Source organism: Ursus maritimus, unplaced genomic scaffold (assembly GCF_017311325.1).
Source record: "Ursus maritimus isolate PB19 unplaced genomic scaffold, ASM1731132v1 scaffold_17, whole genome shotgun sequence".
In the NCBI taxonomy this organism is placed as follows: domain Eukaryota; kingdom Metazoa; phylum Chordata; class Mammalia; order Carnivora; family Ursidae; genus Ursus; species Ursus maritimus.
In genome coordinates this window covers 29833958-29850403 of record NW_024424119.1, presented here as the reverse complement: position 1 = coordinate 29850403, position 16446 = coordinate 29833958, and the positions used below count along the sequence as shown (strand labels likewise).

At 41.0% G+C, this 16446-nt stretch overlaps 1 protein-coding gene across 2 annotated transcripts in view; it reads right to left on the bottom strand.

Moving 5' to 3' along the window:
• INVS (inversin) overlaps positions 1 to 16446 on the bottom strand; it is a 148441-nt gene that overhangs the window by 61659 nt on the left and 70336 nt on the right. For both annotated transcript variants that reach the window (XM_008707881.2, XM_008707882.2), the window contains exons 4-7: positions 13367 to 13540; positions 9312 to 9479; positions 4585 to 4765; positions 2252 to 2361 (exon numbers count right to left, since the gene is read on the bottom strand). In XM_008707881.2, the coding sequence (XP_008706103.1) occupies positions 2252 to 2361; positions 4585 to 4765; positions 9312 to 9479; positions 13367 to 13540 (633 nt within the window). The remainder of the gene's footprint in view (positions 1 to 2251; positions 2362 to 4584; positions 4766 to 9311; positions 9480 to 13366; positions 13541 to 16446) is intronic.

The window sequence follows — 16446 nt, the reverse complement described above, 5'->3', positions numbered from 1 at the left end:
TGGGGGCTAATATTCACAGCATTTTAAATTGTTTCTTTCCTTGAGCCTCAGATGCTTACAAACTTTTAGGGAGATCACGGTAACTTCTGCTTGAATGGAAGTAAAACAGTTTCAGAAAAAGAAAAATTCTGGAGGCTGTGAGCTGGCCAAAAATGGATAAAGGGTTGATGCTCTGTACTCTAAAGCAAGAAGAAATTCGAGGGCTCCCCTAATGCAACATTTCATTTTCCAGATGAAGAAATTTAGGTTCAAGGTAATACAAACATTGGTGGCAAACATAGGAGTAGAACCCAGACCTTAATCACAGCACTCTTGCCACTGCACACATGTCTTCCTAGTCTTTAATCTCATTGTTGAGCTGCTGGGGCATTACAGCGTCGTGCTCCGGGATCTAGGGTGCATGCTTAGTACATGCTAGATTGGAATAAGCAAACGGATTGTAAAAGTTGGTAATGTTTTGGTTTGTTTTCTTTGTACTAATTTGTAAACATTTCTTTGTTGGGTATGTTTTCTTAATGATGAATGTTCACAGCAGTTTTGTGGGTCTTGTTGCTGTTGCTCTTTTCTAAACAGGGAATTATAGCCTCTTGTGAGTGAACAGAGTCCAAGGAGATCAAGAGGCTTGAAATTGAGCTTAGAAGATTTGCAGAATTTTTGAAAAATCGTCTCTGTAATTGGCAGATTATCCAGAGCCAAGGTTTCTTCAAATAAACATCCGTAATGTTCTGCCATTCCTTCTCACTCCCAATAGCCTTCGTCACTTAATTGCTGGTATTTGTGCACGTGTTAAATTTGGAGTCCAAGAATTGAGTTCAAGATCTTGCGCAAGTCATTTAATCTCTTGAAACCTTGGTTTTTTCCTCTGTAAATTAGGGATACCACATCCTCTCACAGGCTTGTATTGAAGTATGAATTGAATTCTGCTTTCCGTAAGTTGGTTAGGCTGGACCAGTGAATTTCTTATCTATCTGGAGCAAGAAAGGGCTCTTCCTCAAAATATACTTTGTATTTTTCTGAGATAACAGAACGATGGGAGACGGTAGAAGAGAACGGTTTACCAAAAGTCCAGGTGATAAAGTCTTAGAAATGACAAGAGGAAGGACCATAGTTATAGTTGCTCTGGGTACCAGAGAGAAAGAAAGGTGGAAAATCAGATATTTTAGCAATCTGAGTATTCAATGTATTCACTGATGCATTGGGGAAGTCAGGAAGATGGAATTATGCTCTGCTGATGATTGCATTCTTCTAATTTGATGAAACCAAAGTTTTTACTACACACACCCACGGAGAAGGCAGTAGAATCAACTCTGACTGCTTCGACGTGTGCCTCTTTGGATGTGTCTAGAGTTCCTGGTGGCCACTTTCAGAGAGCTGAAGCAGCCTCGCTGTTATCATGTTGCTGGCTAGACTGAGTGACACAGTGCATGAAAAAATGCTTTGTAAACTATAAAGGGTGGCAAGGGAAGAATTAGCATTAATATTCAATATCTTTGGAAATAAGAATTCCTATTTTTGCTTTCTCAGCTGTCTAATGCATAAAATTATGAGCACCAGCAATAGTAAGAATGCATGGCATGTCTCGCATACATGCTCTGCACCCAGACCTACACTAGGCACTGGTCGCAGATTTTCTCTCATTCTTACAACAATCCTGAAGGAAGAGGTATAATCATCTTTAAGACTCAAGAGGTAAAGAAACTTGTGCCAAGTCATCCAGCCAGCAGAGAGTGGAGTCAGGGCCCCAGGCAAGGTGGGACTCGTTCTAAGGCTTTGCCATATTGCTTTCAGGACAATTACAGATGGCTGAACACAGTGCATACAAAACCTTAGTGCCATAAAATTAACCAGCAGAGGAAATATACTTACACGGAACAAAATGTTACACTGAACAGTTAATGTAAAAACGGTCTTAAAATTTCCCATGACTAACAACTTTACAGAGACGAAGACCGTCCCTTGCATCACAGCCAGAGTTAACAGTATGAGCAACTGTTAAAATATAATTGCGACACAAACACAAAGATGAGTACGTGTAAAACTGAAATTTGGATAAGATCGTGGATTGTAGGAATGCCAATTTCCTGTTTATGATACCGTTTCATACTCTTGCAAGATGTTCCCATTGGGGTAAACTGGGTGATGGGTACACAGGATCTTGCTGTTTTATTTCTTACGACTGCGTATGAATTTATAATGATGTCAAAATAAGAAAATTAATTAAGAAAAAAGACAACTGTCATGTTTTACTTACAGCAAAGTTACTCTGAGCTGCGTAGTGCAAGGGTGTTGCTCCTTGGCTGTCCGATGGGATGGTTCCAGACTTATTTCTTTCTAAAAGGAGATGGACGATCTGTGCGTGGCCTGAAAGCAGACACAGCAGTGAGCACATCAAAGGACCACTTTATTTGTAATCTATTTAAAGGAAAGTTTTCTGAATAGCAGCCCCCAGGACAGCCTCTTCTAACTTCTCACTAAAATACTTTGCTAACGTAGAACAAAGATAAACACTTACAACACTAAACTCTTAATGCTTCAATCAGAAAGGGAATGACAGTTGTTATAATTGCTAGAGGGAGAAAAGGCTATATTAGGTGTCAGTTCATTGCATTCCCTGGCTTCACCTTATGACACTGCCCATAAAAAAGGTGGGAAGCCAGCCTCGGATAGCCGTCACCGTTTCACGGTGTGGCCGGTCAGCACCACAACGCTGTTCTCTTCTGCTATTCAGGAGGACAAACTAGGATACATCCTCTTGTGATCTCTGCAGCCTCCTCTCGATCCCCACTACCCACCCACCTTTTTCACGTCTAGGCAGTGATTTCAAGTCCAAGGAAACCAGTGGCAGGAATGATGAGGTGGTGGCAGAGGAAATATTCTGCCGTGCATTCGGGAGGAGACAGTTTCTGCAAGGGGGGGCTGTAGGAAGGATCAAAGATTGAACAAACCCAGTAATGGCATATTTGCGAAACCTGAATTTCAGGCATTCTATTGTTTCAGCATAGTGGGGACCTGGGCAAAGACGATGCCACATCAGCAGAACAAGGACACGCTGCCTGAAAACCGGGCAGAGAAAGGGAATCTGCGCGGGAGCTGAGCTCATCTACCTGCCCCCACACCCGGTCCGAACTGGAGTTCCCGGAGCCGGGCAGAAAGTAGGACCACGGGCAAGCTACTGAGACACGTGCCATCTTGTCGGAAAGATAAAGAGAAACATTCAGTAAAGGCAATATGAAAACATACTAGGGGGCAGGGCAAAAGGAACACCATCACAAAGATGAAGTGCCTACCTCGGAAAGTGATCTAGAGAAGGATCCAGAGGAAAATTTCAGGAAACTGTCTGGCATCCTTGACTGGTGCAAAGAGATGGCCTCTATGAAATGAAACAGAATATCCTAAGAAGGACATAATCTGAAATGAAAAAGTGATGGACGGAGGCGAAAAGGAAATAAGTCGAGATCAAAGAAATTTGGATGAGAGAAGGAAACAAAAATATAACCTAAGATACAACCGATGAGAGGCAGAAAGGAAGGAGAACTTACAGAACAAAAAGTCAACGTATTGATATGGAGACAAATTTGTGAAGTCCTCCCAGGATGCAGAGGGAAAGGAAGAAGGATGAAACTGCACACTGAAATGAGAGCCAAATACTAATTATAAATCGGACAGTAAAACCGAATGCAAATGCAAAAAGTATTTTAGAAAGACACAATGTGTAATTTAAAAACTAAGTCCATAATAATAATTGGGAAAAACTTCAGATGATATTAACAAATACTAAAAAGTGATAAGGAAAAGTGTGCTAAGTAGAAATCAATAGATATAGTTTTGCTCTTAACTGTGACTCAGGTTTTAAAAATTTTTTGATAAATTTAAAAGTAACCACTAGTAGAACCTAAAAACCCTCCTAAAACATTAGGCAATTCAAAACCAAAGAACAACAACCCTAACCTGTATACCAAAAGGCAGAAAACAAAGGAAATGGGGGTGGGGAAATAAAACACCAATAATACTCAAAGAGAAGAAGAGCAGAAAAAAGACCAAATCATGTAACAGTGACTATTAATGGGTAAACCTCCTTCACTAAAGAGAAAGACGCTCAGACTGTGTCTCCTGCAAAATCAGACACATACACAAGTTTACACTCTCTCATCTAACAGAGTGATCCCCAAAACGGGTAAGTAAAAGGCTTATTAGGAAACCACGAAGAAAAGAAAATCACATATTGTAGTATTGGCACAAACATAAAGTTAAAGCCCCCTCCCAAAACACGCAGGCATTGAATGTGAAAAGAAGATTATTTTATATTTACATTTGTCAATGAATGTGCATTACTTTTAAAACAAAAATTAAAACATGTTAAGACATTATGTTGAAATTAAAACCAATATATAACAGAGACTATATTTATATTACTAAAATTTAAGCACACGCCAGAGAGATTTAAGTATGAGATGCCACAGAGCAATTAAAAATTAAAGTAATTAAATGGGAGGTGGGAGCTGACAGGGGAAGGGAAGCCATGGAAAGTTTCTGGTATTCATGTAGTTCCTCCTACCGTTGACCCTTGATTCACAGTTGACTCACCTAGTAAAGCTGCCCAGTGAAGTGGGGTTCGAAATAAGTTATCGTAGGATGTTATATTGCAGCTTTCGTACGAGGTCAAGACATCAACCACTGTCACATTCCCATCGGCGACTGCAAAGTGAAGAGGTGTCCGACCCTCGTAGTCTTGCCAGTTCAGTAACGACTCCGTGGGAGCAGCGTCCTGTTTTTAAGGAACCAGAGACTTCAGACATACATGGAATCCTCAGTAAATCACATTGGACACACGCATTAACTGAGCAATTTTTTTTTTTAAAGATTTATTTATTTATTTTTATTATTTTTTTTTTTTAAAAGATTTTATTTATTTATTTAACACAGATAGAGACAGCCAGCAAGAGACGGAACACAAGCAGGGGGAGTGGGAGAGGAAGAAGCAGGCTCATAGCAGAGGAGCCTGATGCGGGGCTCAATCCCATAACGTTGGGATCACGCCCTGAGCCAAAGGCAGACGTTTAACCGCTGTGCCACCCAGGCGCCCCTAAAGATTTATTTATTTATTTGACGGAGAGACAGCCAGCGAGAGAGGGAACACAAGCAGGGGGAGTGGGAGAGGAAGAAGCAGGCTCCCAACGGAGAAGCCTGATGCAGGGCTCGATCCCAGAACACCGGGATCACACCCTGAGCCGAAGGCAGACACTTAAGGACTGAGCCGCCCAGGCGCCCCCTAACTGAGCAATTTTCTAAACTTGGATATTCTCAACACAAAGTGGTAAAATTCAGAAAAAAGTACACATTCTAAGTCTTAAAAAATTTGTCATGTTTAACTCTAAAAAACACAGAAAAGATATAATAAATACCAATACTGATTATCCAGATTAAGTAAGTGTCAAAATCTTGCCTACTGTGCTTTTGTATCTGCTATGGATTCAGCTAACACTGTATGTTTTTACTTCTGCCACGTATGTGTACATCCATAAACAATACATAAATTATGTACATGTGTTCTCAATGTTTACACCTTTGAGCTTATACTATGTATATCCTTTGGCAATTTTTTCTTTCAACACTATACTTTTGGGTATTTATGTTGATACTAGTTCATTTGCTAAACCACAATTTAATTATCCATCCTCCTACTGAGAGACAGTGAGGTTATTTACATTTTTCTCATTATTAGCAATAATGCTGCATGAACATGCTTCTGTTACAGGTCTCCCTGTAGCCCACGCATGAGATTTTTCTCTAGCCCTAGCAGGGGAATTGCTGGGTAGAAAGATATTTACATTTTCAACTAGGTATTATCAAACTGCTTTCCAAATGGTTACACTAATTAACACATCCATGACAATGTGCAAAAGTTTTTCTTTCCCCACATGCTGGCACAAATTCACCCCTTGGTATTACCAAGCTTACTATATTTTTCCCCTTATAGGTGTGGAAAGCATTTTGCTGATGTTTTAATTTGTATTTATTTTATGAATGAGGTTGGGATTTATCAGATGTTTATTGGCTATTCTATTTAAATTGACACTTTACATTTACTCATTTTTCTAGGAGGTCTTTGTATCCACTGCTTAGGTCCCCTTTCAAGAATAAAGCACTTATTTTCCCAGCTGTTGTGAGTGCTGCTGGCAGACGACCCGCAACAGTCAGACTCCTGCGACTGCTTCAGCTGAAGAGAGTTGCCTCACGCAAGGTCATATTCCTTCCCAGAACAGGTCATATCTAAAGCCAAGACCTCCTGCCCCATCTGAGAACTCTCCAAAGGGCCACCCCAGATATAAAGCAGCCTGTACAGTCATCCTATTTAATAAAACATGTGCATGAAAGGTATTACAAACACTTCAAAAAAGAGAAGTAGAATTTTACCACGGTGGTATTTTAGGCCTTTGAGTCTCCCAAGGACTAAGATGTGTTTACAAGGGCAAAAAAAAGCGCCAAATCTGTGAGGAAATAAGACATTATGAGTGACAAGTATCCTCTAAGGACTTCAGATAATGGAAATGACACATAAAGAATATAAAATAACTATCTATAAAGCAGGTAAGAAAGTAAAAAATGAAATAAAAGGTGAGCAGGGAACAAAAACTACCAAAAAGACCAGGCAGACATGAAAAAAACAAAACAAAAAGAACTTTCATTTAAAAAAAATTTTTTTTAAAAGATTTAATTTATTTGACAGAGAAAGCACAAGAGGAGGGAGCAGCAGGCTGAGGGAGAATCAGACTCCCCGCTGAGCAGGGTGCCCGACACGGGACTCGATCCCAGGACCCTGAGATCATGACCTGAGCCGAAGGCAGACGCTCAACCAACTGAGCCACCCAGGCGCCCCACCCCAAAAGAACTTTCAGTTGTAAACATGTAATCACTAGGATGAGAGGCTGAATGAAGATAACAAACAAGAGAGTGGACTCAGTGGAGGGAAGACTCGGTCAACAGGAAGGGACATCTGCTGTCATTACCCAGAACACAGCAAGAGAGACGAGAGGATGGAACGAAGAAGAGAGGAGACATGGATAATAAACTGAAAACGTCTAAAATATGTGTAACTGGGACCCTAGAGGCAAGAGTATAAAGAATGAAAGAGAGGTCATATTTAAAGAGGTAATAGCTATATCTTTTCCAGAACTGACATGCAATGAGAGTATACACCAAACAGGACCAAAAAAACCAAAACAACAACAACAAAAAGCACCATCCCTAGACGCACTGTAGTGAGACTGTAGGATGCCACACAGAGAAGAATTTAAAAGCAGCCTGAGAGAAAAGATTGATCATCTATAAAGTAATGACAATTAGACCAATAACAGACTCTTCCAGAGGAACAATGAAAGGCAAAAAGAAGCAAAATAATAGCCTGAAAGAGCTGAGAAATAATCATTGCAGATACAAAATAATTTTCTCTTCTAAAGTCGAATTTGTGTATTATAAATAAATAGGATGAAGTATTAGACCACCATACCTTGTAAGCTGGAACTTGAGGAGTGATTAGAAACCTCAAAGAATCCACTGATAAATATTCAAAATTAATAAGAAAGTATAGATAGTTGGTTAGATGCATTTTCAATGAATAAAAATATCAACTGATTTCTGTGCACCTGCAACAACCAGTGAAATATATATCCTAGACATGCTGAAAAAAAAAAGTTCAGGGGCACCTGGCTGGCTCAGTCAGTAGAGCATGCAAAGCTTGATCTCAGTGTCATGAGTTTGAGCCCCACGCTGGCTGTAGAGATTAACTTAAAAAAAAAAAAAGCTCAAAGCAGCATTATTTTTGTTTTTAAAGATTTATTTACTTATTTGAGAGAGAGAAGAAGAGAGAGTGAACGTAGTGGGGGGAGGGGCAGAGGGAGAGAATCTTCAAGCAGGCTCCCCACTGAGTGGAGAGCCCTCCCCTCCAGGGGCTCCATCTCATCACCCCGAGATCATGACCTGAGCCGAAATCAAGAGTCCGACACTTAACACACTGAGTCACGCAGGTGCTCCGAAGCAGCACTAGTTTTAAACAGCAAAAAAAAACCCAAAAAACAAAAAAACTAGAAATAGTTCCAAATGTCTGAATGTTAAACAGTGAAAACTAGAAATAGTTCCAAATGTCTGAATGACTGAATAATGTGTGGCTTGTTCATAAAATGGAATACTGTATAACAGTAAAAATAATATATTACGGTTACACACAGCATAGATAAAACCACCAGCATAATATTGTGTAAGGAAAGCATGTTGCAAAAGAATACATTCAATGTGATTGCATGTATACAAAATTCAAAAACATTAAAAATGAAACAATGTATTGTTTAGGGGTATGAATATATGTGGTAAAACTATAATGAAAATCAGGAATGATAAACACGAAATTGAGGATAGTGGCTGCCTCTCAGGAAGGGGAGAAGAGAATGGTGCTGGGAGGTACCCAGGGGGCTTCAAAGGTAACGGTAACATGCTCATTCTGAAACTCAGAGATGGTGGGGGGGCGCCTGGGTGGCTCAGTTGGGTTAGCACAGGAGTCTTGATTTCGGCTCAGGTCATGAACTTAGGGTCTTGAGATCGAGCCCTGTGTCGGGCTCTGTGCTGGGTGTGGAGCCTGCTTAAGATTCTCTCTCTCCCTCTGCCCCTTCCCCACCCCCCTGCTTGTGCGCGCTTTGTCAAAAAAAAAAAAAAAGATAAACTCAGAGATGAGTACTTGAGTATTTGTCGTTTCCATATTCTTTATATCTTACAAGTATTTTACAAATGTTATCTCTATGTGGTATTTAATAAGCACAAGTATAAACAAAGTCAGGGGATGATAAGCACAGACTCAGGAGAGTAGTTGGTGGGGGGCAGGGGGAGAGAATGTATTTGGAAACTGGCACGTAGGAGGGGTGCCTGGATGGCACAGTCGGTAGCGTCTGCCTCTTGGTTTCAGCTCAGGTCGTGATCTCAGGGTCGTGAGACTGAGCTCCGGTCGGGCTCCGCACTCAGCATGGAGTCTGCTTGGGACACGCTTTCCCTCATCCTCTGCCCCCACCCCACCCCGCTCTCTCTCTCTCTCAAATAAATAAATCAATCTTAAAAAAAAAAAAAAGGAATTGGCACATAGGAAATTCTGTGTGGTCTTAAATAGCAGCACTAAAATGTTCTATTTCTTGAGTGATGGGTCCACATGGTTGCTGTACTCCTTTTGCTTCATAATTTGTGTGTGCGTCATATATCTGCTTTTGTATTTTGGCGATTTCATAATAAAAATTTGTTTTTGGAAAGGTCAGCAGCACCACTGCACTCACCAGAATGCATCGCACCGTATGAACAGCACTCGGATCCTTGTGGTTGGCTGCCCAGTGAAGTGGGATCTTGCCTTCGACGTCAGGAATCCCAATGTTGGAGTCGTGCTTGATAAGCAGCTTGACGTGCTCAGGGTTGTTGTAGTAGGCGCTCCAGTGCAGAGCTGTTTGCTGCAAAATTGAGAGTCTCAAAAAACCAACAGTAACGAGAGTAACGGTAACAACACAACAAACCTTCTCCAAGCTTTTATGTGTGACAGGCACTGCTGTAAGAGCTTTATGCATTTGCCCTCAGGGTCATCACGACAACTCTGGGAGGTAAGCCCTCTTGAATTTGCATGTGATTGAGGAGAACAGGGCACACAGGGAGGAGGAGGAATCTGCTCTGGGACATCAAGGTAGTAAGCGGTCCGACTGAGATTTTAACCCAGGCAGTCTGAGTCCACAGTCTGACCTCTTAATCATGACGGGCACTTAGGTCACCAGGTACTAACCAATGAGATTAGTATACTGAGAAAAAGAAAAGCAGCCTAGTCGTTTCTGAATAATTATCAACAAAGTAAGTGACGACCCTGATATTGCACCAAGCACCTTAAGAATTTGATGGAATGTTTTGAATTTTCAAGATCTATCAGAAAGAAGATCCATGCATGGGAAATCATGGATCTGGAATCCATTTCTTACATCAAAGTACAAATTTAAATCTAACTATAATTTTACAGGTCAAATTCTTATACCTACTACTGTTGTTAAAATATATGCTGAGAATACAGCAGCACTTGCTTTATTTTAGATAAAAGTTAAAAATGAACATCCTGATGGGGCACTGGCTGGCTCAGTCGGAAGAGCATGCAACTCTTGATCTCAGGGTCATGAGTTCGAGCCCCATGTGGGGTGTGGAGCTTACTTAAAAATAAATAAAATCTTGTCATAAATAAAATTTATTAAAAAAAAAAAGAACCTCCTGAACTTGTTGGCACTGCTTTAAAATCTCCTTTGCTGTTCTCATCAATAAACCACAGTAAGACTGGTCTCCTTACTAGAAGTGTTACTGAGGGAACACAGAAATGGTTGCACTGTACATTATGCCTTATGAATAGCAGTGTCATCAATTCAATCTAGAATCACATCATCTACTGCAGGAACCAAGCTCACTTGCTATATTGAAAACCGTAAATGTTGACATATGTGGTATTCATGGGAAGTGTACCTACAGGCATTTAATATGAAGAGTCACTCATTACTTCTTCTTTAGTAATGACTACAGAACAAATAGAATAGCAAATAATTTCCTACAGACACATTTTTTCTTTTCTTTTCTTCTTTTTTTTAAAGTAGTTTCCATGCCCAGCAAGGGGCTTGAACTCACTACCCTGAGATCAAGAGTCGCAGGCTCTACCAACTGAGCCAGTCAGACCCCTAGAGCCACATTTTCAAGAAACAACATGGACCATTTCTGTAATTCTTTTGCTATGTTATGTTTGTTCTGAATATATTTGCTGAAATGTAATATTAGGTCTGTTGAATCTAACAGTACAAAGTTTGGGATTGTATTTTCTACATCTTTAAAAAATTTTTTTCTAGTAATTATTTTTTTTACTGTGGTAAAATGTAGATAACACCTGTTTTTAAATGTACGGTTCGGTGGCATGAAGCACATTCCCCCTGTTGTGCAACCATTTGCACCTTCCATCCCCACCCAGAACTTGCTCATCTTCCCAAACTGAAATTCCACGCCCATTCAGCAGCGACGCCCAATTTCCACCCCTACCCAGCCTTTCACTTAGCATAGTATCTTCAAAGCTCATCCATTTTGTAGCATGTGTCAGATTTTTATTCCTTTTTAAGGCTGAATAACATTCCATTGCACGTACTGCATTTTGTTTCTCTAACCATCCAGCGATGGACATTCGGGTTGTGTCCATCTTTTCACTATTGTGAATAACGCCGCTGTGAACATGCATGTATAAATATCTGTTCATGCTCCTGATTTCGGTTCTTCTGAGAATACGCCCAGAAGTAGAATTGGGGGATCATATAGTAGCTCCATGTTTAATTTTTTGAGAAATTGTCATACTACTTTCCACAGTGGCTGTGTCATTTTATATTCCTACCAGCATGGCACAGGGTTCAAATTTCTCCACATTCTCGCCAAAGCTTGTTATTTTCTGTTTTTGTAATAACAGCCATCCTAAGGGGTATGAAGTGTTATCACATTGGGTTTTTTGTTTCAGTTTTAATATAGAATATAAATTTATTGGTCCGTGATGGATTGGAAATTTAAAGAAAACACAAAAAGTGGATCCTTCCCATCAGATTGTTCGAGAATCCCAGCTCGAGGCTTTTGTCTTGCTCTCTCTGTGTGCCTGCCTGGATCTTGCAGATCTGTTTTCCATCTGCCTGACTGGATAACCTCCCATCCCTGTTCAGTAACAGAAGAATACACAAGTACTGGAAGGTAGCAGGGAGTTCCTAGAAGATATTGGGGAAGACTCTACAGACCCTAAAGACATCCGTGGCTTTATAAGTGATTCATGGGTCTTTGTGGATTGATCAAAGTGCTTGCTCAGTGAAATATCAGCGCTACAAATGCTGTGAGTAAGGGGTGATATTAGTTTATAGTTGTTGTGAAATAAAGTCAAAGTTAATTTCAGAAAGCTGGGTTATGTGAGTAACAGCTAAACAAACCTTGAAAATGGCACGAAGAACCTGTGAGAATAAAGGGATCACTGGACGTGAACCCAGTGGGTTTAATCCCAAGAGTTTTAATTATGTGGGAGTGTTGGAGTTAGCAAGACTCCATGACTTGGAGCTTGGTGGAAAGGAAGAGGATTTTTGCACTTGTCTAACTGAACACCACATTCTTTTCCTTTAAAGAACAATGAAAGCATTGATTGAAAGAGTGACCGGCTTGTACAAGATGGTAAAAGTCAAGAGCTGGGAAGATAACAGATCCCAGCAACAAATGCCAGAGCAGATGTTAGACCCAAAATGAAATGAATAATATTCATTTTATAGCTAACATTTCTTGAGAGCATACTATGCACAGGGCATTGTGCGAAATCCTATTTATATGTGTTACCTCATTTTATCTTCAACAACCCTGTCGTTCCCTTTTCACATATGAAAAAAATGAAAGCATAGAGGAGTTAAGGAAATTTGCCTAAATGTGCAGAACAAGTTAAGTAGTGGCTTCTAGATTGAAACCAAAGGAGTCTGAGGCTAAAGCCCAGGCCATTAAACCACTATGCGCCTTCTACGTTGCCCCAGGCATTTGGCCACCACAAGTCTATGGCTACTAGCTATCAAATATTGGGGTCTGGGCGGGGCGCTCGGTTGTCCGGGCGGCCGAGGGGCACCTGCTGTTCAACCTCGGATTCGACTCCCGGCCCCCCGGAGGGGCGGGGTGGGATCCCAGGAAGAATGGCACTCTCCCTCCACTCTTGGCAGAATCCTGTTAAATAATGCCACCGTCTTGTTGGAGTACACGCTTTGTCCCAGGAGGCTTTAGGCCGTTCGAGGTGAGTGCTGGCTGAGGCCGAGCCTGTAGATGCCTGTGAACACCTCTCTAGCCTCTCCTGTAAATCTCCCAGCCGGTGCTTCCCCTCCCCACCCCCACCCCCATCTCCATCCCCTCCACCGGCACTCCAGGAACCGGTGTTAGGAGGCCGGCTGGTCTGGCAGCTCATTCTCAGTTCATTTACCTCTATGCACTGAGGATTTGTGGGCGTTACTGTATAGATATTTTACTGCAATAAGTAGTTTAAAAAGAAAAAAAAATTGGGGTGTGGGGGTAGGCCTGGGTTGAATTCTGGTCCTGCCACTTGGAGCGTGGACAGAATTTAATCTTCCCAGGCTGTGAAAAGGAGATGATACTTCCTACCACACATGGTTGGTAGAAGGATAAAAGGACAGGAGTGAAATATTTCACTGGGAAGTACGAAGACAAGGAAATGTTCCACCAAGTGATGAGTGATAATTCTTCTTGAGGTTTCACATCATAAAAGGAAGCACTTGCTTTTTGCTCTTATTTGCTTCCAATTTTGACAGTCCCTTACCTTGTTTTTATCCTGTGTATCCACTTCTCCTGGGGCCATAAACTTCAGCAGAAGTGCCAAACACTTAGGGCTCTTGTGCCGGGTGGTCAAGTGCAAAGGGGTCATCTCTTCCAGATCCTTTTGCATCCAGTTTGCTCTGCGTGTAAGTAAGAGTTTCATAAAACGATAATTTCCCTAAATAAAAAATAAGAGATGGTAAGGAAAAATTGAGTCTGGGGCCAAGACATTTTCTAAATTCTAAAATGTTTTCAGTATTTTAATTATTCTGCTAGAATAAAAATATTCAGATACATTTATCAAAGGAAAACTGCTTAAAATTCCACTACTCCATCAATTGTTTTCCTTGTTCATCTTCCCTTCCAACCACTTCCTAGTGCATACAGTTTACACAGTGGCCGGTCAACATTCCGTTGTGTTAAGGCACTATCTTTTATTTAACTGTTCAATTATCATTTCCAATATTTTCTTTTATAGAAAATGCTACAATGTACATAGTTTTTCTTAATTTTTTCATAAGAATAAATTATCAGGAACCAATTTACTGGGTCAAAGTAGTTTGCACATTTCACGGGTTTTGGCATATTTTCCAAATTGCTATCTAGTAGCAGCAATGAGATTAGTTTCAGCTCACTCTGACCAATATATCACCTATTATTTATACGCAAAATATAATAACCTTGTGAAATGAACAGAGATATAAAACCCCAATTTACAGGTGAGGGGAGTGAGATTCACAGGGGTTGAATGTTTTGTTCACCATCATCTGGTTAAGAAAGTAGGTGGTTAGTTTTCTTGGAGAGAACCATGTACAGGGACAACAGGGACAGACGTATCTTGTTCAAAGTCTGGGTCTCAGACTCATCCAGTCACCTAAACACCAATCCAGAAGTCACTTCAGGCCATCCACTTGCAGGCAATACTCTCCACATCAGTTAAACCCTCCAATCCGGTAGAAACAACCCATCCGGAGAAAGCAGTTTAACTACAAGGACTAGGGCAACACGCTGGTGGGGATCCAGGTCAACCGTACTCGTGTGCAATACGGGAGCTTTGAAACAAAACAAAACCCTCAAAAACGAGTTCTTTGCAGCTCCTTCCTGAGACCTAGTGCCACATTTCCAATTCTGGTTGGAGCCTTCAGTTCGCTTGGTACCAACAGATACATGAAATTCGACATGACCAAACTGTATGGCAGGATCAAGTTCTGGCCGCTTCATGCCTACTTATTTCTCCCTATGCAAAGCAGAGTGGCAGTCAGGGTTAGCTGTCCTTTTCATCTTCTGAGATCCTCTTACATCCTTAACATTGTGGGAAATGTGGTTTTTTAGCATTATAATGCATTGATATTCTACCACGAGTGGCTATTAGTATTAGTAAGAAGACATTGATAAGTTAAGCGGCACCCCCCGCATTGTGACAAACGTGAGTCTCAGGCAAAGGGGCTCAGCTAGAGAGACAATAGGTGCAGAAGGATGATGACTTGTCTGATCACAAACAGGGGCGGGGACAGGATTCAACTCAGCTCAGGGGTTGGGCCGTAGCTAAGAATCAGAGGCTAAAAAAGCATCCGTTAGGCTGTCTATATTAGACGGGCAGACTTGCAACGGACCAAAAAGCAAAGTGACTCAGCTCCATTATTTCCTCTCACGGAGGTTTTCCTTGACCACCCTAATGGAACTTATTTTGTTATACTTTGTTCTACTACCTTCCCATTTCCTTCACAGTACTTTGCTCAGTCGGTGGTTACACATATATTTGCTTCTCTCCCTTCACTGCGATCTCCGTCACAAGCTGTAAGCGTCATGATGGCAGAGACCATGTTTTATTGAGCGCTGCGCTCGGCATAGCTCCTGGCACAAGAGGTGCTTACTTGAAGGACGGAGTGAATGAGAGGAAAGAAAATATCTTCCAGAGGTTTTTCTTTTTGTTTAAAAATTCTTCATGTTGCTATATTCGATCATAACAGTTCAGAATCCTAATTCTCAGATCTCTGGTATTCGGTTCCTCTTACTTTCTTAATGTTTTATTTATTTGGGCATCATTCATCTGGCTTTCTCACGTCATCAGTGCCAGCTTTTGAGAGGTAAGGAGCTACAGTTTCCTCAAGAGGGCACCCTGCTCTAAATCTCTTGCCATCTTTTCTTTGAAAAAAGAAATGGTGCCCAGAAAAAACAAATCTATATGGTACTTCTTACCAAAAAATAAGGCTTGACCTTTCTGAGTGTAACATTTCAAATATTACAGAATAATTCATCATGACCTTTTAAAGATATTCAATCAGACAATCATTTTGATTCTGAAATTTAGAGGAAAAGGGGAAGGAAAAGAAAGAAACAAGAATATGTTGGTGGTGGTGACTGCTGACTTACAGACGCAGCGCTTACGTCGTCCTGGGGAGTCGGCTTATACAAAGCATGACGCATTCAGTAATCATATTATTTATTCATTCACTCAGAAAACACTCCTTGAGCCCTGCCTGCAGCAGGCAACACAGTAAAATGTTTACATTAAGCTTTACTTATTACAAAGCTCTTTGACATAGATTCTATCTTTGCTCCTCCCAAAAGTAACACAGAAAGGTTTTACAGACAAAATAAAGTATCTTCCTGGGCCTCCATTTCCTCATCTGCAAAATAGGGATAACAGTACCTGAGATTGTTGTGCATACGAAAGGATAAGGATCACACTTGTAAAGTACTCAGAACAGTGCACAAAGCCAATGCTTGGTAAATGTTTGCTAGTTTTATGATGAACAATCTTCCAGTGTGGAGGAGGCAACAAAACACAGCCGATCAAGTAGAACCAAGGATGGCCCATGAGGGAGAGCATACGGATAGAAAGACCTGACTGTGCACAGCATACGCACTTCAGCTGGTGGTTACGGAGAGCCCCAAGGTTAGGGACAAGTAAAAGCAGAAATAGTTAGAATGTTATAAATAGTGGTTTTCTGATTTCTTTCTTTCTTTTTTTTTTTTTCTACATTGAGAAAGATGCCTACAGATAATGATGACATAGGACCAATAAGGGCATACCCAGTAGGAATTCAGCTGGAACTCTGGGGAGATGTCAGCTTCTGTTCC